Source organism: Somniosus microcephalus, chromosome 12, assembly GCF_052327205.1.
Source record: "Somniosus microcephalus isolate GS21.2 chromosome 12, FLI_Smic_1.0, whole genome shotgun sequence".
NCBI lineage: Eukaryota > Metazoa > Chordata > Chondrichthyes > Squaliformes > Somniosidae > Somniosus > Somniosus microcephalus.
Window position 1 is genome coordinate 26,572,922 of NC_140998.1, and position 23,465 is coordinate 26,596,386.

Here is a 23,465-nt window from a genome sequence, read left to right on the forward strand (position 1 = left end):
AGGCCCTTCGCTTGCTGCTGGGACAGAGGACACTGGGGCAGGATGAGGCCCTTCGCTTGGTGCTGGGACAGAGGACACTGGGGCAGGATGAGGCCCTTCGCTCGGTGCTGGGACAGAGGACACCGGGACAGGATGAGGCCCTTCGCTCGGTGCTGGGACAGAGGACACTGGAGCAGGATGAGGCCCTTCGCTCGGTGCTGGGACAGAGGACACCCGGACAGGATGAGGCCCTTCGCTCGGTGCTGGGACAGAGTACACTGGGGCAGGACAAGGCCCTTCGCTCGGTGCTGGGACAGAGGACACCGGGACAGGATGAGGCCCTTCGCTCGGTGCTGGGACAGAGGACACTGGGGCAGGATGAGGCTCTTCGCTCGGTGCTGGGACAGAGGACACCGGGGCAGGATGAGGCCCTTCGCTCGATGCTGGGACAGAGGACACTGGGGCAGGATGAGGCCCTTCGCTCGGTGCTGGGACAGAGTACACTGGGACAGGACGAAGATCTTCGCTTGGTGGTGGGACAGAGGACACTGGGGCAGGATGAGGCCCTTCACTCGGTGCTGGGACAGAGGACACTGGGACAGGATGAGGCCCTTCGCTCAGTGCTGGGACAGAGGACACTGGGACAGGATGAGGCCCTTTGCTCGGTGCTGGGACAGGGGACACTGGGGCAGGATGAGGCCCTTCGCTCGGTGCTAGGACAGAGGACACTGTGGCAGGACAAGGCCCTTCGCTCGGTGATGTGACAGAGGACACTGACAGGACGAGGCCCTTCGCTCGATGCTGGGACAGAAGACACTGGGGCAGGACGAGGCCCTTCGCTCGGTACTGGGACAGAGGACACTGGGACAGGATGAGGCCCTTCGCTCGGTGCTGCGACAGAGGACACTGGGGCAGGATGAGGCCCTTCGCTCGGTGCTGCGACAGAGGACACTGGGACAAGATGAAGACCTTTCTTTTTAACTCTAATTTGTTTTCCCACTTTCCCTTACGGGGTTGACTTCCCATTAGTGTACCATTTTACTGGCCCCCCATACCTCAGCCCCTGGAGCATGTTCCTAGCTGCAAGTTTCCACTCTGGAGGGGAAAGGCAGACAAGCCCATGCCTGTTCACATTCACATGTGCACTCTCCAGTGGGATCACCGTGTAATGATCAGGGTGAAGGTCTCTTTTCTCTGATGGACATTTTGCTTTTTTAATAAAAAGGGATTTGTTGAGTTCTAATCTTGGGAGGTGTTGACAGGGACAATAAGAAAGCTGGGGGATTTTAACTTTCATATAGATTGGGATAAGCAGACTAGCACCTTTCAGAAATGTAAGAAGTCACACGACACCAGGTTATAGTCCAACAGCTTTATTTCAAATAAAGCTGTTGGACTATAACCTGGTGTCGTGTGACTTCTTACATTTGTCCACCCCAGTCCAACTCCGGCATCTCCACACCATACCTTTCAGAAAGGTAGTGAATTTCTTGAGTGTGTCCGAGATAGTTTTCTGCAACAATATGTCCTAGGGGCAACAAGGGGGCTGCCATATTAGATTTAGTAATGAATAAAGAGCCAGATTTAGTTAGCAGCCTAACTGTGCGTGAACATTTATCCAATAGCGATCATAACATGGCGTTTGAAAGGGAGAAACGCGAAACAGCTAAGATTCTAGATTTGGGTAAGGCTGATTTTAAAGGGATGAGACAGAGACGGAGACTGTCCACAGTAAACTGGGCAAATCTGTTAATGGGTAAAACGACAGAAGATCGGTGGGTGATGTTCAAAAAAGAATTTAAGGTGATACAGAACCAGTTTATACCCCTGAGGGGCAAGAGTTCTACTTGCCCAAAAAACCCAGCCATGGGCGACTAAAGAGGTGAGGGACAGCATAAAACTAAAAGAAAAAGCAAATAATGCAAAAAATAGCACAGATCCTGGCGAATGGGAAAGATACAAAGAACAGCAAAGGGTCACAAAACAGACAGTAAGATCTACAAAGAGGGAGTATGAAAAGAAACTTGCAAAGGATATCAAAATCAACACAAAAAATACTTACAATTATATTAGGAGAAAGGGTAGTCAGGAGCAATGTTAGCCCCTTAAAAACTGAAAACAGTGACATTAAAAATGATAATAAGGAAATGGCAGACAATTGAATAATTACTTTGTGTCAGTATTTACAGTAGAGGAAGAGGATAGCATGCCAGAACAATACTCTTCCAATCATAGGCTTTTATATCTCACAGAACACCAACCATTCAGCCCATTGTGTCTCTGCTAGCTTTCTCAGAGCTATCCATTTAGTCCCATTCCCCTGCCCATTCCCTGTACATGCTCAAATTTTTATATTTCAAATATTTATCCACTTCCCTTTTAGCAGCTATGTCTCTGCTTCTGATACTGTTTTTGATATTACATATCCTAGCAACTGCCTACCTAAAGAAATCCTGAATCTCTCCCTTTTGGTGTTGATCTTAAACTTATACACTTCAGTTACCAAGTCACTGAACAGTGGAAATAATTTATTTCGGATTTACTTTATCAAAACCGCTTGTGTCAGCAGGTCCATGTCGTCAACAACAACGTGCATTTATATAGCGCCTTTAACGAGGCGGAACGTCCCAAGGTGCTTCACAGGCGGGTAATCAGGCAAAATTTGACACTGAGCCACACAAAGAGAGATTAGCACAGGAGACCAGAAGCTTGGTCAAAGAGATAGGTCTTAAAGAGAGTCTTAAAGGAGGAGAGCGAGGTAGGAGGGACTTCCATAGCTTAGGGCCGAGGCAGCTGAAGGCACAATACCGGCAACACTAGGGAGGCAGAAACAATGAAAAACTGACAACACTTATAGGTGAAAGAAAACCATGAACATAACCTCTGGTGGTAGTCGGGGGGGGGGAAGAGGTATTACATAGAAACATAGAAGATAGGAGCAGGAGTAGGCCATTTGGCCCCTCGAGCCTGTTCTGCCATTTAATGAGATCATGGCTGATCATCCAAATTCAGTACCCTGTCCCTGCTTTCTCCCCATATCCCTTGATCCCTTTAGCCTTAAGAAATATATCTAACTCCTTGTTGAATATATTTAATAAGTTGGCTTCAACTGCCTTCTGTGGTAGAGAATTCCACAGGTTCACCACTCTCTGGGTGAAGAAAGTCCTCCTCATCTCAGTCCTAAATGGCTTACCCCTTATCCTTAGACTGAGACCCCTGGTTCTGGACTCCCCCGCCATCGGGAACATCCTTCTTGCATCTAATCTGTCTAGTCCTGTTAGAATTTTATAAGTTTCAATGAGATCCCCTCTCATTCTTCTAAACTCTAGCGAATATAAGCCTAATCGACCCAATCTCTCTTCATATGTCATTCCTGCCATCACAGGTATCAGTCTGGTGAATCTTCGCTGCACTCCCTCCATGGCAAGAACATCCTTCCTCAGATAAGGCGACCAAAACTGCACACAATACTCAAGGTGTGGTCTCACCAAGGCCCTGTACAACTGCAGCAAGACATCCTTGCTCCTGTACTCGAATCCTCTCGCTATGAAGGCCAACATACCATTTGCCTTCTTAACCACCTGCTGCAGCTGCATGCTTACCTTCAGGACACCCAGGTCTCGTTGCACTTCCCCTTCTCCCAACCTATTGCCGTTCAGATAATAATCTGTCTTCCTGTTTTTGCCACCAAAGTGGATAACCTCGCATTTATCCACATTATACTGCAACTGCCATGCATCTGCCCAATCACCCAACCTGTCCAAATCGTACTGGAGTTTCTCAACATCCTCCTCACAGCACACACGCCCACCCAGCTTTGTGTCGTCTGCAAACTTGGAGGTTTTACATCTAGTTCCCTCGTCTACATCATTAATATATATTGTGAATAGCTGGGGTCCTAGCACCGATCCCTGCGGTACCACCGCCTGCTTGGTAAGACTTACTCTTCAAAGCCCGACAATTCTTTGTCTGGAGAGTCTTTGCTTTTCCGGTGTGATTTCGAGAGTTTGTGGATCATCTCTTGCAGCTCTCCAATTCTGGCAGCGAAGGAGAAGAAGAAGAAGAAAAACAGTGAGCACCTGTGGAACATAAATTAATGGCCCAGAAATTCGGGTCTCCACGGGTGAGTACGCACGGGGTACTCACCCGTAGGCCCAATGGAAGTGCCGGTTTCCTGCAAGCACTGCGCATGCGCGGGAAACCGGCACTTCCGTTCCCCTGAAAGCAGGGGTTCAGAGAGGCTGCGCGTGCGCGGGAGAGGCTGCGCGTGCGCATGGAACTTCGTTTTTTTTTTTTTGCAGGTTTTCCCGGGAGGGTAAGTCTGCAGAAGTTAGACATTTAAAAAGCAGGCGTAAGGCCTGTTTTTTACAAGGTAAGTGGTGAATTAATTAAAATTAAAACATTTTTTCCACAGGTTTATTATTTTTAAATACTTTAAAGCAAGGTAATTTATTTTTAGCCCCGTTAGAAAATAAAATTATTTTCAAAAATTTAAATTATTGTTTGAAATAGTTATTTCATGTAATTTATAGTTTATTTAAAAAATGTGATGTTTTTTAAAAATGTATTTGAAGATTTAGTGATGTTTTGTAAGAAGAAGGGGCCCGTAGTATTTCTAAGTTTGACAGCACTTCCTGTCAGACTTATGAATGGAGCATTCCCTGCTCCGATTGGCTCTCCATGGCCCACGTGATCCCAGGGGTCGCATCGAACTAACTGTGCCCCTGGGATACGCAAGCACTGCACGCCGGCAGCTGGACCAGGCCCAGGATTGGAATTCCACGTGGGCCCACAGCTCAATGGCCGGCGCGCTAGGTAAGTGCAGGTCAGGGACTTGCACCCGCAGGAAGCCCCCGACCCGAATTTCCGGGCCAATATCATGACCCCTCACTGCGTTTACCCATTGAGTCACCGTTAGAACCTGGCTTCAAGTAGCCCTTTATTATAGGGCTAAGCACTGGTCACAGCACATGTGGACCCTCTGGGTGAGCTGCTCTTTATCCAGCACTGGGTGTGTCTCGGTTTATTGAGAGAAGCCAGCAATGCTAATCTGAGGGAAACCACCAAAGCTCCTGCTTATGTGAGCAGCAGGTGCGGACAGGACGTAGCCTGGCTCCGCTGCACTCACTGCCCAGACTCACAATGACGAAGGACCATCTGGGTGAAGTACAAGAGTGGTTGTCGATATCCGTGGCTCAAGGGTCGCCCACCTTTAGCAAGGGCCGGGCACAGGGAGGAGAATCGGAGGGAAAAAGATAAATCTGCAGCTGGGGAGTTTTTTTATTTTGCTGCTCGATTGAAGGTTTCGATGGAAACGGGTTTCCTCATTGCACATGGATTCATCCTCTCCGCCTCCCTCGACTCATCCTCATCACCTCCCTCCCTCTCATTCTCATCCTCTACCTCCCTCCCACCTTCTCTCCCCCGCCGCACTCCCTCCACCTTCTCTCCCCCGCCGCACTCCCCCGCCGCCCGCCCCCGCCCCCCGCCGCCCGCCCCCGCCGCACTCCCCCGCCGCCCGCCCTTGCCCGCTCCCCCGCTCCCCCGCCGCCCGCCCTCGCCCGCTCCCCCGCCGCCCGCCCGCTCCCCCGCCCTCGCCCGCTCCCCCGCCCGCTCCCCCGCCCTCGCCCGCTCCCCCGCCGCCCGCCCTCGCCCGCTCCCCCGCCGCCCGCCCTCGCCCGCCGCCCGCCCTCAGCCCGCTCCCCCGCCGCCCGCCCTCGCCCGCTCCCCCCGCCGCCCTCCCTCGCCCGCTCCCCCGCCGCCCTCCCTCGCCCGCTCCCCCGCCGCCCTCCCTCGCCCGCTCCCCCCGCCGCCCTCCCTCGCCCGCTCCCCCGCCGCCCTCCCTCGCCCGCTCCCCCGCCGCCCTCCCTCGCCCTCTCCCCCGCCGCCCTCCCTCGCCCTCTCCCCCGCCGCCCTCCCTCGCCCTCTCCCCCGCCGCCCTCCCTCGCCCTCTCCCCCGCCGCCCTCCCTCGCCCTCTCCCCCGCCGCCCTCCCTCGCCCTCTCCCCCGCCGCCCTCCCTCGCCCTCTCCCCCGCCGCCCTCCCTCGCCCTCTCCCCCGCCGCCCTCCCTCGCCCTCTCCCCCGCCGCCCTCCCTCGCCCTCTCCCCCGCCGCCCTCCCTCGCCCTCTCCCCCGCCGCCCTCCCTCGCCCTCTCCCCCGCCGCCCTCCCTCGCCCTCTCCCCGCCGCCCTCCCTCGCCCTCTCCCCCGCCGCCCTCCCTCGCCGCCCTCCCTCGCCGCCCTCCCTCGCCCTCTCCCCCGCCGCCTCCCCTCACCCTCCTCTCCCCTCACCCTCCTCTCCCCTCACCCTCCTCTCTCCCCTCACCCTCCTCTCTCCCTCACCCTCCCCTCCTCTCTCCCCTCACCCTCCCCTCCTCTCCCTCCCCTCACCCTCCCCTCCTCTCCCCTCCCCCTCCCTCCTCTCTCCCCTCACCCTCCCCTCACCCTCCCCTCCACTCTCACCCTCACCCTCCCCTCCTCTCTCTCCCCTCACCCTCCCCTCCTCTCTCCCCTCACCCTCCCCTCCTCTCTCCCCTCACCCTCCCCTCCCCCCTCCCCTCCTCTTTCCCCTCACCCTCCCCTCCTCTCTTCCCTCACCCTCCCCTCCTCTCTCTCCCCTCACCCTCCCCTCCTCTCTCTCCCCTCACCCTCCCCTCCTCTCTCTCCCCTCACCCTCCCCTCTCTCCCCTCACCCTCCCCTCTCTCCCCTCACCCTCCCTCTCCCCTCACCCTCCCCTCTCTCCCCTCACCCTCCCCTCCTCTCTCTCCCCTCACCCTCCCCTCCTCTCTCCCCTCACCCTCCCCTCCTCTCTCCCCTCACCCTCCCCTCCTCTCTCTCCCCTCACCCTCCCCTCCTCTCCTCTCACCCTCACCCTCCCCTCCTCTCTCTCCCCTCACCCTCCCCTCTCCCCTCACCCTCCCCTCCTCTCTCTCCCCTCACCCTCCCCTCTCTCCCCTCACCCTCCCCTCTCTCCCCTCACCCTCCCCTCCTCTCCTCCCCTCACCCTCCCCTCCTCTCTCCCCTCACCCTCCCCTCCTCTCTCTCCCCTCACCCTCCCCTCCTCTCTCTCCCCTCACCCTCCCCTCCTCTCTCTCCCCTCACCCTCCCCTCCCTCTCTCTCCCCTCACCCTCCCCTCTCTCCCCTCACCCTCCCCTCTCCCCTCACCCTCCCCTCTCTCCCCTCACCCTCCCCTCCTCTCTCTCCCCTCACCCTCCCCTCCTCTCTCTCCCCTCACCCTCCCCTCTCTCCCTCACCCTCCCCTCCTCTCTCTCCCCTCACCCTCCCCTCCTCTCTCTCCCCCTCACCCTCCCCTCCTCTCTCTCCCTCACCCTCCCCTCCTCTCTCTCCCCTCACCCTCCCTCCTCTCTCTCCCCTCACCCTCCCCTCCTCTCTCTCCCCTCACCCTCCCCTCCTCTCTCTCCCCTCACCCTCCCCTCCTCTCTCTCCCCTCACCCTCCCCTCCTCTCTCTCCCCTCACCCTCCCCTCCTCTCTCTCCCCTCACCCTCCCCTCCTCTCTCTCCCCCTCACCCTCCCCTCCTCTCTCTCCCCTCACCCTCCCCTCCTCTCTCTCCCCTCACCCTCCCCTCCTCTCTCTCCCCTCACCCTCCCCTCCTCTCTCTCCCCTCACCCTCCCCTCACCCTCCCCTCTCTCCCCTCACCCTCCCCTCTCTCCCCTCACCCTCCCTCTCCCCTCACCCTCCCCTCTCTCCCCTCACCCTCCCCTCCTCTCTCTCCCCTCACCCTCCCCTCCTCTCTCCCCTCACCCTCCCCTCCTCTCTCCCCTCCCCTCCTCTCTCCCCTCACCCTCCCCTCCTCTCTCCCCTCACCCTCCCCTCCTCTCTCCCCTCACCCTCCCCTCCTCTCTCTCCCCTCACCCTCCCCTCCTCTCTCTCCCCTCACCCTCCCCTCCTCTCTCTCCCCTCACCCTCCCCTCCTCTCTCTCCCCTCCCCCTCCCCTCCTCTCTCTCCCCTCACCCTCCCCTCCTCTCTCTCCCCTCACCCTCCCCTCCTCTCTCTCCCTCACCCTCCCCTCCTCTCTCTCCCCTCACCCTCCCCTCCTCTCCTCTCTCTCACTCTCTCGCCCTCCCTCACAGACACCAATCTGTGCACTTTCTTACCTATGTGTGTAGCCTGCGAGGTCAGACACGGTTGTTGAAAGGTCGATGAGTCGGCTGAAGCAGTTGATCAGGTAGATGGACACAAAGGCATTCTGCGAACAGGAAAGGGCAAAAGATCACCAGCTGCTCAGGCCACGCTTCCAAAAGGTGCAAGACCCATTCGGCTAAAGGCGAGTTCCGGACATGCCCTGCGCGGTACCGATTGCTGCGCGCTCTCCATTCGGAGCTGGGGCAGGACGGGGACGGGGCTGGCGGGAGGTGGAGGCGGCGCAGGGCGGGGACGGGTGGGGGCGGGAGGAGGAGGCGGAGGCGGGGGCAGGAGGAGGCGGCGGAGTTGTCCTGGAGTCTCCGGGAATTGAAGACTAATCTCCTGGACACCACTTCGAGCAAACCCGGGGAGAGAAATCACAGGGGCATTAAAACAAATTGCGTCTTATTTTCTTCTTGGAACACTTTTGTTTATTAGTTATAAAAATGTTGGTGAACGGGGTGAAAAAAAGGCCGTCTGACTGGGAGGTGGGAGGCCACGCGATGAAACTTACATACAACATATGAATTAGGAGCAGGAGCAGGCCACTCGGCCCCTCGAGCCTGCTCCGCCATTCAATAAGATTATGGCTGATCTGATTACTCCACATTCCCGCCTACCCCCAATAACCTTTCACCCCCTTACTTATCAAGAATCTATCTACTGCTGCCTTAAAAATATTCAAAGACTCTGCTTCCACCGCCCTCTGAGGAAGACAGTTCCAAAGACTCACGACCCTCTGAGAAAAAATTTCTCCTCATCTCTGTCTTAAATGGGTGACCCCTTATTTTTAAACAGTGACCCCTAGTTCTAGATTCTCCCACAAGAGGAAACATCCTCTCCACATCCACCCTGTCCAGACCCCTCAGGATCTTATATGTTTCAATCAAGTCACCTCTTACTCTTCTAAACTCCAGCGGATACAAGCCTAGCCTGTCCAACCTTTCCTCATAAGACAACCCGCCCATTCCAGGTATTAGTCTAGTAAACCTTCTCTGAACTGCTTCCAATGCATTTACATCCTTCCTTAAATAAGGAGACCAACACTGTACACAATACTCCAGATGTGGTCTCACCAACGCCCTGTATAACTGAAGCATAACCTCCCTACTTTTGTATTCAATTCCCCTCGCAATAAACAATAACATTCTATTAGCTTTCCTAATTACTTGCTGTACCTGCATAGTAACCTTTTGTGATTCATGCACTAGGGCACCCAGATCCCTCTGTATCTCAGAGCTCTGCAATCCCTCACCATTTAGATAATATGCTTCTTTTTTATTCTTCCTGCCAAAATGGACAACTTCACATTTTCGCACATTATACTCCATTTGCCAGATCTTTGCCCACTCACTTATCTATATCGCTTTGTAATTATTTTAATTAATTAGTTAAAGGGTAAGTCATGGCAGGACAGCCCAGCCCTGTAGTGTGCTCCTCCTGCTCTATGTGGGAAATCAGGGACGCCTCCTGCGTCCCTGACGACCATGTGTGCGGGAAGTATGTCCAGCTGCAGCTACTGACAGACCTCATTGCGGCACTGGAGCTGCGGATGGATTCATTTTGGAGCATTCGCGATGCCGAGGACGTCGTGAATATCACATTTAGCGAGTTGGTCACACCGCAGTTATACAAAGCGATATAGATAAGTGAGTGTACAGGCAGGAAGGGAATGGGTGACCAGCAGGCAGAGTAAGAGGCACAGGCAGGTAGTGCAGGAATCCCCTGCGGCCATCCCCCTCTCCAACAGATATACCACTTTGAATACTGTTTGGGGGGGGGGGGGGGGGGGGGGATGACTCATCAGGGGAAGGCAGCAGCAGCCAACTTCCTGGCACCATGGGTGGCTCTGCTGCACAGGCTGGGAGGAAAAAGAGTGGAAGAGCTAGTGATAGGGGACTCAATTGTAAGGGGAATAGATAGGCGTTTTTGCAGCCGCAATCAAGACTCCAGGATGGTGTGTTGCCTCCCTGGCGCAAGGGTCAAGGACGTCTCGGAGCGGCTGCAGAACATTTTGGAGGGGGAGGGTGAACAGCCAGTTGTCGTGGTGCACATAGGCACCAATGATATAGGTAAAAAGCGGGATGAGGTCCTAAAAGCAGAATATAGGGAGTTAGGAGGTAAATTAAAAAATAGGACCTCAAAGGTAGTAATCTCAGGATTGCTACCAGTGCCACGTGCTAGTCAGAGTAGAAATAGGAGGATATTTCAAATGAATACGTGGCTAGAGGAATGGTGCAAGGAGGAGTGATTCAAATTCCTTGGACATTGGAACCGGTTCTGGGAGAGGTGGGACCAGTACAAACGGGACGGTTTGCACCTGGGCAGGGCCGGGACCGATGTCCTAGGGGGAGTGTTTGCTAGTGCTGTTGGGGAGGGTTTAAACTAAAGTGGCAGGGGGTTGGGAACCTGAGCAGGGAGACAGAGGAAAGGGAAACAAAGAAAAAAGCAAAAGACAAGGAGAAAAACAAAATTAGAAGGCAAAGAACTCAACGGTTTAAATCAAACATGGTCACAGTAAATAATAATTCATATAGGTCTGAGAGCATTAAAAAAACAAGCCTGAAGCATTGGGCCCGATTTTCGGCTTGTGTGGAAAATGGTCGGATTTCCCCGAATGTGGGGTTTCTGACACATAAAAAAGTGTCAGCCAGTCCCACGCAATTTTCCCTCAATTGGCCAATTAATTCCCAGCATGTGGGAAGCCTTGCTAATTGTCTAAATCGAGTCAGAAATCCCCACGCTATGATGTCATCATTCGTGGTGCTTTCAAGGTCCATGGCAAGCACTGCATCCTCTGAAGGCTTCCAAATGAACCATACAGGATGGCAGAGGAGCCTGCAGCAGCTGTGGCCAGTGCCAGACCCCGAGCTGCCTTCAAATTCAACGAGGCTTCACTGCAGGCATTATTGGATGGGGTTAGGGCCCACAGGGAGGTCCTCTTCCCTAGGTCAGGCAGGAAGAGGCCTCTCACTGAGACCAAGGCTGCATGGATGCAGGTGTCAGCAGATGCCAACTCGCTGGGAGTCACCAGAAGAACCTTGGCATTACATCTCTATCTCCTTCCTTTACTCCCCCACAGTACCATCCAGAGCCCCTGTCCTCACTGTGGAGGAGGAAGAGGCTGTGCAGCCAGACTCCTCAGAGGAAGCTCCAACCTCTGAGGGCACAGCACCAGTGCAGACACTCACACCTCGGGGGGACCTTTGGGACATAGAGTAGTGTTGTCACCTGGTGTTTCACAGCTCACAAGTGAGCCTCAGCAGATTCTGGAGACAGGGACAGCAGTGGAGAGTCCTCGTCGGAGGGCGCAGGGCTCTGCCAGCTCAGCTCAGCTGCGCTGCACCTCGACCCTCTGCCTCTGGGTCCATCCGCAAGAGAAGAGGTGATGGATCTCCACGCACAGATGCAGGAGTCTCTGGCAGGTTTTGTCTCCAGGGTCGCTGCGAGTGTGGAGCGAATGGAGGAGTCCATAGCGACCATGAGCAGAGCCTTTGTGGAGTCATTGGTGCATGAACGCAGCACCATGGAAAGGTTGGCAACCTCCATGGAGGAGATAACTCGCCAGCATACGGAAAACATGGTGAGTGCTCATAAGAGAATGACATCTCTTGAGGAGCGTTGGCCATCTGTTGAACAGAGAAACCAGATCTTCATGGAAGTCCTTCTGAGTAGGACTGCCAGTGCAGAAACGGGTTCCACTGGCCCCCTAAAGCGCAGCAAGGTGCTCTCAAGCCACTTCCAAGCGCTGACCCCTTCTGGCTTGTGCAGCTTCAGGTGAGTGAGCAGCAGCCTGGTGCTCCTGGTAATCATCCTGCTGTTCCTGGTTCTGCTGCTGCCACCTCTGCTGTTGGAGATCCTCTAATGCCAGGAAGGGAAGGTGCCAAAGGCCTCCCATGCTTCTAGCAGATGCCTCGGTTGAGGAGGTCCTGAGTTAGGGTGGTGAGAGGGGCTTCCCAGGAGCTCACACTGAAGAAGTGTGTGAGGCTCCAACTTTCTGCAGCTGCTCCTAAGGCTTGAAAAAGTTCCCCCAAGCCTTGATCAACAAGGTCCTGCAGCCTGCAAATGCTGCCTCTTTAAATATCTTCAGCCCTCAGCGACCTGCTGCTGCAAGCAAGCAAGCCAGCTGTTTTCACGCCAGCTCTCATCGGCGGGGTTCTCTGCAGGCGGGTTTCAGGTGGGGAAAGCCCCAAAGTCGCAACGGCGCGGGAAAATCCACTTCAACAAGCAGATAATTGCTTTAGTGCTCCGACGACCATTCCCGCCAGCGGCGGGCGGGACTGAAGCGGGGCGCGTGAAAACGGCAGTCCGAAAGTCGGACGGGGCGGGGAATCAGGCGGGGGGGTCCCGACCCGCCTTTTCTGCGATTTTCGGACCACGGCCGCATGAAAAGCCGCCCGACGGCTGCCCGAAAATTGGGGCCGTTGTGTCTTAATGCAAGGAGCATTCGGAACAAGGTGGATGAATTAGCTGTGCAAATAGAGGTAAACGAATATGATTTGATTGGGATTACAGAAACATGGCTCCAGGGTGGCCAAGGCTGGGAACTCAACATCCAGGGGTATTCAATATTTAGGAAGGATAGGCAAAAAGGAAAGGGAGGTGGTGTAGCATTGCTGGTTAAAGAGGGGATTAACACAATTGAAAGGAAGGATATTAACTCTGATGATGCGGAATCTGTATGGGTAATAAGAACATAAGTAGTAGGAGCAGGAGTAGGCCATACGGCCCCTCGGGCCTGCTCCGCCATTCAATAGGATCATGGCTGATCCGAACCTAGACTCACGTCCACTTCCCTGCCCTCTCCCCGTAACCCCTAATTCCCTTATCTGCTAGGAAACTGTCTATCTCCATTTTAAATTTATTTAATGTTGCAGCTTCCGCAGCTCTCTGGGGTAGCAAATTCCATAGATTTACTACCCTCTGAGTGAAGAAGTTTCTCCTCATCTCAGTTTTGAAAGGGCAGCCCCTTATTCTTAGATTATGCCCCCTAGTTCTAGTCTCACCCATCAGTGGAAACATCCTCACCGCATCCACCCGATCAAGCCCCCTCACAATCTTATATGTTTCGATAAGATCGCCTCTCATTCTTCTGAACTCCAATGAGTAGAGTCCCAACCTACTCAACCTTTCCTCATACTTCAACCCCCTCATCTCTGGAATCAACCGAGTGAACCTTCTCTGAACCGCCTCGAGAGCAAGTATATCTTTTCTTAAATATGGAAACCAAAACTGCACACAGTATTCCAGGTGTGGCCTCACCAATACCCTGTATAACTGCAGCAAGACTTCCCTGTTTTTATACTCCATCCCCCTCGCAATAAAAGCCAAGATTCCATTGGCCTTCCTGATCACCTGCTGCACCTGCAAACTAACTTTTTGTGTTTCATGCACCAGGACCCCCAGATCCCTTTGTACTGCAGTACTTTCCAGTTTCTCTCCATTTAGATAATAACTTGCTCTTTGATTTTTGCTGCCAAAGTGCATAACCTCACACTTTCCAACATTATATTGCATCTGCCAAATCTCTGCCCACTCACTTAGCCTGTCTATGTCCTTTTGCAGGTTTTTTATGTCCTCCTCACTCACTGCTTTCCCTCCCATCTTTGTATCGTCGGCAAACTTGGATATGTTGCACTCAGTCCCTTCCTCCAAATCGTTAATATAGATTGTAAAGAGTTGGGGGTCCCAGCAACGACCCCTGCGGAACACTACTAGTTACTGATTGCCAGCCCGAGAATGAACCATTTATCCCAACTCTTTGTTTTCTGTTAGATAGCCAATCTTCCACCCATGCCAGTATATTACCCCTTATCCCGTGATTTCGTATCTTGTGCAGTAATCTTTTGTGTGGAACCTTGTCAAATGCCTTTTGGAAATCCAAATACACTACATCCACTGGTTCCTCTTTATCCACCCTGTATGTTATATCCTCAAAGAATTCGAGCAAATTTGTCAAACATGACTTCCCCTTCATAAAACCATGCTGACTCTGTCCTATTAAATTATGTTTATCCAAATGCTCTGTTACTGTTTCCTTAATAATGGACTCCAACATTTTGCCAACCACAGATGTTAGGCTAACTGGTCTATAGTTTCCAGCTTTTTGTCTACTTCCCTTCTTAAATAAGGGTGTTACATTAGCAGTTTTCCAATCTGCCGGGACCTTTCCTGAGTCCAGGGAGTTCTGGAAAATAATCACCAATGCATCCACAATCCCTACCGCCATTTCTCTCAAGACCCTAGGATGTAGGCCATCAGGTCTGGGGGATTTATCCGCCTTAAGTCCCATTATTTTACTGAGTACCATCTCCTTAGTGATTTTAATCGTGTTTAGCTCCTCCCCCCCCATTGCCCCCTGTTTGTCCAGTGTTGGGGTATTTTTAGTGTCCTCTACTGTAAAGACTGATACAAAATATTTGTTCAGCATCTTTGCCATCTCCATGTTCCCCACCACTAGTTTCCCGGTCCCATCCTCTAAGGGACCAACGTTCACTTTAGCCACACTTTTTCTTTTTATATAGCTGTGGAAACTCTTGCTATCTGTTTTTATATTTTTTGCTAGTTTACTTTCATAATCTATCTTCCCTTTCTTAATTAATCTTTTAGTTATTGTTTGCTGGCTTTTAAATGCTTCCCAATCTTCTATCCTCCCACTAGATTTGGCTACTTTATATGCCCTTGTTTTCAGTCGGATACTATCCTTTATTACTTTACTAAGCCACGGATGGCTGTCTTTTCTTTTATTCCCCTTTTTCCTCAGTGGAATATATTTATCTTGAAAGATGTGAAATATCTCCTTGAATGTAGACCACTGCTCTTGTACCGTCTTACACTTTAATCTGTTTTCCCAGTCCACTTTAGTCAATTCTACTCTCATACCTTTATAGTCTCCTTTATTTAAGCTCAGTACGCTGGTTTGAGATCCAACTCTCATCCTCAAACTGAATTTGGAATTCAACCATATTATGGTCACTCATTCCAAGGGGATCCTTTACTAGGACATTTTTTATTAATCCTGTCTCATTACACAGGACCAGATCTAAGATTGCCTGCCCCCTGGTTGGTTCAGTTACATACTGCTCAAGGAACCCGTCCCTAATACACTCTATGAACTCTTCCTCAAGGCTGCCATGCCCAATTTGATTAGTCCAGTCAATATGAAAGTTAAAATCCCCCATGAAAGGGTTAAAAGCAAATCCTCTGTGTTTAAAATGCAGGGCAAACAAATTAGAGAGAGGGGGGTCATGTGGAAAATCACTAAGAGCTGAGGAGAAGCCAGGTGGCTAGATAAAAAGTGTGCCCAGCTCAAGGACTTTGTACAATGGAGCCTTACAAGAATAAGATAAGGCATAGCCACCAGGCTACACACAGCTAATGCTGAACTGTGAGAAAGATTTAATAAACTGCATTGGCTTGCATAGAATAACAATAGTTGTTTTGAGTTTCGGAAAGGTAGGAAAAAGGAACCTCAACCTAGCAACTAGCAAATGTGGTCTGGCGGTTTGAAGAACCAGACATCATGATCCAGAGGGCAGAGATAAGAAGCAGAACAGAAAGAATGGGTTCAGTTACAAACAAGTTGTTTGTAAGTAAGCGATGACCTGCAGCCCAGTATTGCAGACCAAGAAGGGTCACGAGGGCCTAACCGCCAGAATCATTGCAGGGGAGGATTAATTAGCTATTGTATTGAAGGGGTTAAATTGAACCCCCTCAGAATTCGGACAGCCGAGGTGACCACTACTTAAGTGATGCCAGCAAAATTAAAATCAGAACAAAGGAGTGGGGTCATGTGAAAGTGACTAAAAGAAACCAGGTTGAGATAAGAAATATCACAATAAAAACTGACTTACGTAAAAAGGCAAAACTAAACAAAGAACAATGTGAGAAGCTTCGAAAAACCAAGATAAGACGCAGTTGTGGGACCAGACAGAATATGTGCGTTTTGCGTAAGTGATAAGGAATATAAGAACATAAGAAATAGGAGCAGGAGTTGGCCAATCGGCCCCTCGAGCCTGCTCCGCCATTCAATAAGATCATGGCTGATCTGATCCTAACCGCCAATCTGCTGCTTTAGCTAAAAACTGTAGACACAGCAGAATATAGGGGTCATGGGAATTTGACCTGTGACCAAAGGCATAGTAAGATGTAACTAACCTTTACTAATACTGAAAAGAATCCATATGTGATCAGGTGATTATTGTAATACAATGTGATCAGGTGATTATTGTAATACAATGTGATTGGATGAAAATAGAATAAAAAGCTGTACCAACCAAGAGAGAACGAGAAGGTGCTCGCACAGACCGCGGGGTCTGAGACTCTTCTCCCAGAGCTCTGATAATAAACTGCATCTTTTTACTTTTACACGGTTTAGATGTGAATTTATTTTCACCACAACAATAGCTGTTCCCTTATTACAAGCCCCAACTATTTCCTGATTTATACTCTGACCAACAGAGTTGCAACTGTTAGGAGGCCTATAGACTACGCCCACTAGTGACTTTTTCCCCTTATTATTCCTTATCTCCACTCAAACTATTTCACTATCCTGATCCTTTGACCCAATATCATTTCTGACTATTGCAGTGATTCCATCCTTGATTAACATAGCACCCCACCTCCCTTTCCTTCCTAATTGTCAAATACCTTTGCATGTTTAGTTCCCAGTCATGATTATCTTGCAGCCATGTTTCCGTAATGGCCACCAGATCATACCCATGTGTAGTTATTTGTACCGTCAACTCGTCTATTTTGTTACGAATGCTGCGTGCATTCAGATAAAGAACTTTCAAATATGTTTTCTGACAATTTATTCCTGCTTTTACCCCTTTTACTACTTTACCTTTATCATTATACATTCTGTCCCTTCCTGACACGCTCTGGTTTTTAATTCCCCCACTGCTACCTTGCTCTATTGCCTTCTCCGCTGACATTTTTATTTTTCGCTCTCTTGAAACCTCCCCCCCCACTAATTAGTTCAAAGCCCTCTCTACAGCCCTAGTTATTCGATTCGCCAGGATTCTAGTCCCAGCACTGGCCAAGTGAAGTCCGTCCCAACGGAACAGCTCTCTCCTGTCCCAGTACTGATGCCAGTGTCCCAGGAAGCAAAACCCATTTCTCCCACACCAGTCTTTGAGCCACGCATTTAACTCTCTAATTTTATTTACCCTAGCCAAATTTGCACGTGGCTCAGGTAGTAATCCAGAGATTAATACTCTTGTGGTTCTGCTTTTTAATTTGGCCCCTAGCTGCTCAAACTCCCTCAGCAGAACCTCCTTCCTTGTCCTATCTATGTCGTTGGTACCAACGTGGACCACGACAACTGGATCCTCCCCCTCCCACTCCAAGTTTCTCTCCAGCCCAGAGGAGATGTCCTTAACCCTGGCACCGGGCAGGCAACACAGCCTTCAGGACACTCGCTCTCGGCTGCAAAGAACTCTATCTATCCCCCTAACGATACTATCCCCTACCACTACAACATTTCTTTTTACTCCCCCCACTTGAATGGCCCCCTGCTCCACGGTGCTGTGGCCGGGTTGCTCATTCTCCCTGCAGTCCCCGTTCCCGTCCCCATAGGGAGTAAGAGCCTCGAACCTGTTGGACAAGAGCAAGGGCTGCGACTCCTCCAACACTACCTCCTGGATCCCCGTACCTGCCTCACTTCTAGTCACACCATCCTGACCCTGGCCACGGACTACATCTGAATTAATTAATCTAATTGGTGTGACTACCTCGTGATACACAGAGTCCAGGTAACTCTCCCCCTCCCTGATGTGTCTCAGTGTTTGAAGCTCGGACTCCAGCTCTTCAACACGGAGCCGAATTCCTCGAGCAGCCAACACTTACTGCAAATGTGATCACCGTGAGCATCAATGGTGTCCACCAGCTCCCACATATTGCAGCAGCAACACATCACCTGATCTCCCATTCTATGTAATTAATTAAATTTATTAATATTATTCTTAAATACCCTCTGCCCCGATTCTAGATGATGAATATCGCACCTTAGAAACTATAAACCACAGAGTTTAAGCTTAAAAAAGAAATACTCACCAACCAATCACTTATCCGCTTTCTGGTGATGTCACACTTGGATTACTTTTTACCTCTCTCCTTCCCTCCGAGGTCCGAGACTGGAGATTGGTAGGCCTTACCTGGGTCTCTGGGGCCTTTATACAGCCGCTCAGCCCGCGATTCCCGCCGATTCTCGCACTGAGGCCTTACCTGGGTCTCTGGGGCCTTTATACAGACGCTCAGCCCGCGATTCCCGCCGATTCTCGCACTGAGGCCTTACCTGGGTCTCTGGGGCCTTTATACAGCCGCTCAGCCCGCGATTCCCGCCGATTCTCGCACTGAGGCCTTACCTGGGTCTCTGGAGCCTTTATACAGCCGTTCAGCCCGCGATTCCCGCCGATTCTCGCACTGAGGCCTTACCTGGGTCTCTGGGGCCTTTATACAGCCGCTCAGCCCGCGATTCCCGCCGATTCTCACACTGAGGCCTTACCTGGGTCTCTGGGGCCTTTATACAGCCGCTCAGCCCGCGATTCCCATGATTCCCGCCGATTCTCGCACTGAGGCCTTACCTGGGTCTCGGGAGCCTTTATACAGCCGTTCAGCCCGCGATTCCCGCCGATTCTCGCACTGAGGCCTTACCTGGGTCTCTGGGGCCTTTATACAGCCGCTCAGCCCGCGATTCCCGCCGATTCTCGCACTGAGGCCTTACCTGGGTCTCTGGGGCCTTTATACAGCCGCTCAGCCCGCTATTCCCGCCGATTCTCACACTGAGGCCTTACCTGGGTCTCGGGAGCCTTTATACAGCCGTTCAGCCCGCGATTCCCGCCGATTCTCACACTGAGGCCTTACCTGGGTCTCTGGGGCCTTTATACAGCCGTTCAGCCCGCGATTCCCGCCGATTCTCGCACTGAGGCCTTACCTGGGTCTCTGGGGCCTTTATACAGCCGTTCAGCCCGCGATTCCCGCCGATTCTCACACTGAGGCCTTACCTGGGTCTCTGGAGCCTTTATACAGCCGCTCAGCCCGCGATTTCCGCCGATTCTCGCACTGAGTCCTTACCTGGGTCTCTGGAGCCTTTATACAGCCGCTTAGCCCGCGATTCCCGCCGATTCTCGCACTCAAAAGGGTTGACGGTGGATAGGCAATGGCAAACATTCAAAGACCGCATGGATGATCTACAGAAGTTGTTCATCCCAGTTTGGGATAAGAATAAAACAAAAAGGGTGACTCAACCATGGCTAACAAGGGAAATTAGGGATAGCATAAGATCCAAGGAGAGGGCATATAAATTGGCCAGAAAAAGCGGTAACCCTGAGGATTGGGAGCAGTTTAGGATTCAACAAAGGAGGACAAAGGGATTAATTAAGAAAGGGAAAATAGAATATGAGAGTAAGCTTGCAGGGAACATAAAAACTGACTAAGAGCTTTTATAGATATGTGAAGAGAAAAAGATTAGTGAAATCAAGTGTAGGTCCCTTGCAGTCAGAAGCAGGGGAAGTTATAATGAGGAACAAAGAAATGGCAGACCAATTAAATGCATATTTTGGTTCTGTCTTCACAAAGGAGGACACAAATAACCTCCCAGAGATGTCGGGGAACATAGGGTCTAATGACAGGGAGGAACTGAAAGAAATCAGTATTTGTAGGGAAATGGTGTTAGGGAAATTGACGGGATTGAAGGCCGATAAATCCCCAGGGCCTGATAATCTACATCCTAGGGTACTTAAGGAAGTGGCCCTAGAAATAGTTGATGCATTGCTGATCATCTTCCAAAATTCGCTGGAATCTGGAACAGTACCCATGGATTGGAGGGTAGCTAATGTTACCCCACTATTCAAAAAGGGTGGTAGAGAGAAAACGGGGAATTACAGACCGGTAAGCCTGACATCGGTAGTGAGGAAAATGCTAGAGTCCATTATAAAGGATGTAATAGCTGAGCACTTGGAAAACAGTGACAGGATCGGACAAAGTCAACATGGATTTACAAAAGGTAAATCGTGCTTGAATAATCTACTGGAATTTTTTGAGGATGTAACTGGGAAAATAGATAAGGGAGAACCAGTAGATGTGGTGTATTTGGACTTTCAAAAGGCTTTCGATAAGGTCCCGCATAAGAGATTAGCTTGTAAAGTTAAGGCACATGGGATTGGGGGCAAGGTATTGACTTAGATAGAGAACTGGTTGGCGGACAGAAAGCAGAGAGTAGGAATTAACGGGTCTTTTTCCGAGTGGCAGGCAGTGACTAGTGGGGTACCGCAGGGATCGGTCCTTGGACCCCAGCTATTCACAATATACATTAATGATCTAGATAAGGGAACTAGATGTAATATCTCCAAGTTTGCAGACGACACAAAGCTGGGTGGGCGTGTGTGCTGCGAGGAGGATACCGAGAAATTCCAGGATGATTTGGACAGGTTGGGTGATTGGGCAGAAGCGTGGCAGATACTATATAACGTGGATAAATGCGAGATTATCCACTTTGGTGTCAAAAACAGAAAGGCAGACTATTATCTGAATGGCAATAGATTGGGAGAAGGGGAAGTGCAACGAGACCTGGGTGTCCTTGTGCACCAGTCGCTGAAGGTAAGCATGCAGGTGCAGCAGGCAGTGAAGAAGGCAAATGGTATGTTGGTTTTCATAGCAAAAGGGTTTGAGTACAGGAGCAAGGATGTCCTGCTGCAGTTGTACAGGGCCTTGGTGAGACCACACCTTGAGTACTGTGTGCAGTTTGGGTCACCTTATCTGAGGAAGGATGTTCTTGCCATGGAAGGAGTTCAGCGAAGATTCACAAGGCTGATCCCTGGGATGGCAGGAATGACATATGAGGAGAGATTGGGTCGATTGGGCTTATACTCGCTGGAGTTTAGAAGAATGAGAGGGGATCTCATCGAAACTTATAAAATTCTGACAGGTCTGGACAAACTAGATGCAGGTAGAATATTCCCAATGGTCAGACAGTCCAGAACCAGGGGTCATAGTCTAAGGATAAGGGGTAAGCCATTTAGGACAGGGATGAGGAAGAATTTCTTCACCCAGAGAGTGGTGAACCTGTGGAATTCTCTACCACAGAAGGCGGTTGAGGCCAAGTCTTTAAATATATTCAAGAAAGAGTTGGATATATTTCTTAAGGCTAAAGGGATCAAGGGATATGGGGAGAAGGCAGGGACAGGGTACTGAATTTGGATGATCAGCCATGATCTCATTGAATGGCGGAGCAGGCTCGAAGGGCCGAATGGCCTACTCCTGCTCCTATCTTCTATGTTTCTATGTAGCCTCCTTATGTCCGCTTCAGAATTTACTATCTTTGTGTCATCAGCAAATTTATCAACCACACCTTCATTCCCTTTATCCAAGTCATTTATATAAATTGTAAAAAGTTGAGGCCCCAGCACTGATCCCTGTGGCACACCACTCGTTACATCTTGCCAATCAGAAAATGACCCATTTATGCCTACTCTCTGTTTCCTGTTAGCTAGCCAATCTTCTACCCATGCCAATATGTTACCCCCTGCAGCATGAGCTTTAATTTTCCACAATAACCTTTGATGTGGCACCTTATCAAATGCCTTCTGGAAATCTAAGTACAGTACATCCACCAGTTCCCCTTTATCCACAGCACATGTTACTTCCTCAAAGAACTCCAGTAAATTGGTTAAACATGATTTCCCTTTCACAAAACCATGTTGACTCTGCCTGATTACTTTGAACTTTTCTAAGTGCCCTGCTATAATGTCTTTAATAATAGCTTCTAACATCTTCCCTATGACAGATGTTAAGCTAACTGGCCTGTAGATTCCTGCTTTCTGTCTCCCTCCCTTTTTGAATAAAGGAGTTACATTCACTATTTTCCAATCTAATGGTACCTTCCCCAAATCTAGGGAATTTTGGGAAATTAAAACCAACGCATCAACTATCTCACTAGCCACTTCTTTTAAGACCCTAGGATGAAGTCCATCAGGACCCGGGGACTTGTCAGCCCGCAGCTCCAACAATTTGCTCAGTACCACTTCCCTGGTGATTATAATTTTCTTGAGTTCCTTCCATTTCCTGATTTACAGCTATTTCTGGGATGTTACTTGTATCCACTATAGTGAAGACCGATGCAAAATACCTGTTCAATTCAACTGCCATCTCATTTCCCATTATTAATTCCCCAGACTCACCTTCTATAGGACCAACGCTCACTTTGTTAACTCTTTTCTTTTTAAAAATATCTATAGAAACTCTTACTATCTGCTTTTATATTTCTAGCTAGCTTTCTCTCATACTCTAATTTTCTCTCCTTATTAACCTTTTAGTTATTCTTTGCTGTTTTTTATATTCTGTCCAATCTTCTGACCTGCCAGTCATCTTTGCGCAATTATATGCTTTTTCTTTAAGTTTGATACTATCTTTAACTTTTTTAGTTATCCATGGATGGTGGGTCCTCCCCTTGGAATTTTTCTTTCTTATTGGAATGTATATATTCTGTGTATTTTGAAATAGCCCCTTAAATGTCTGCCACTGCGACTCTATTGACCGATCCCTTAACCTAATTGGCCAGTTCACTTTAGCTAGCTCTGCTTTCATGTCCTCATAATTGCCCTTATTTAAGTTTAAAATACTAGTCTTGGACCCAATCTTCTCTCCCTCAAACTGAATGTAAAATTCAACCATATTATGATCGCTGCTACCTAGGGGCGCCTTCACTATGAGGTCATTAATTAATCCTATCTCGTTTCTTAAAGTTAATTAAACTTCCAGGAATACATCCAACCAGAGTGGGAAACCCTGCTCCCGATCCATCAGCCCCCACTGGAGGTTCGCTTGCGCGGCTCTCAAGCGAGGATGGGACAAAAATACCAGCAGAAAGACGGAGGAAAAATAACAAATGGCCCAGGCCAGCTCTGGATTCCGCAGGAAATGGGAATAGACGCTGGCGGGATAACTGGTGCAGACGCCATGGGGCTGGGGAATAAGACAGCCTCGCACAGCCGTGTCCTGCAGCGCCATCCCGTGGTGCATCCTGCAAATGTCACCTCAGGAATGCAGAGCAGGCTCGCAGCAACATTGGGAAACAGGAGCAGGCCAGTCAGCCCCCTCGAGCCTGTCCCCGCCATTCACTCAGTTAGATCATGGCTGACCCGCACCGTGAACCGAGCCAGGGGTTACCACGCCTGCTGCAGTCCTGCTCCTGCTGTGTCCTCGCGAGCTGCCACTTGGAAGGGGGGGTTGGAAGCAACCCGCGCAGGCCGCTCCACCGGCTTTTACATTCAAGAAACCGCGAATGAGCCGCGCAAGCCAGTTAAAGGGACCGTGCACCCAAAATAAAAAATTAGAGGGA

At 50.6% G+C, this 23,465-nt stretch overlaps 1 protein-coding gene across 1 annotated transcript in view; it reads right to left on the reverse strand.

The window, feature by feature from the left end:
• Window positions 1-23,465, reverse strand: part of abcd4 (ATP-binding cassette, sub-family D (ALD), member 4) — a 75,150-nt gene that overhangs the window by 22,838 nt on the left and 28,847 nt on the right. Inside the window, exons 10-11 of the mRNA XM_086002701.1 lie at window positions 8,098-8,189; window positions 3,924-4,016 (exon numbers count right to left, since the gene is read on the reverse strand). Of these exons, the coding sequence (XP_085858827.1) occupies window positions 3,924-4,016; window positions 8,098-8,189 (185 nt within the window). The remainder of the gene's footprint in view (window positions 1-3,923; window positions 4,017-8,097; window positions 8,190-23,465) is intronic.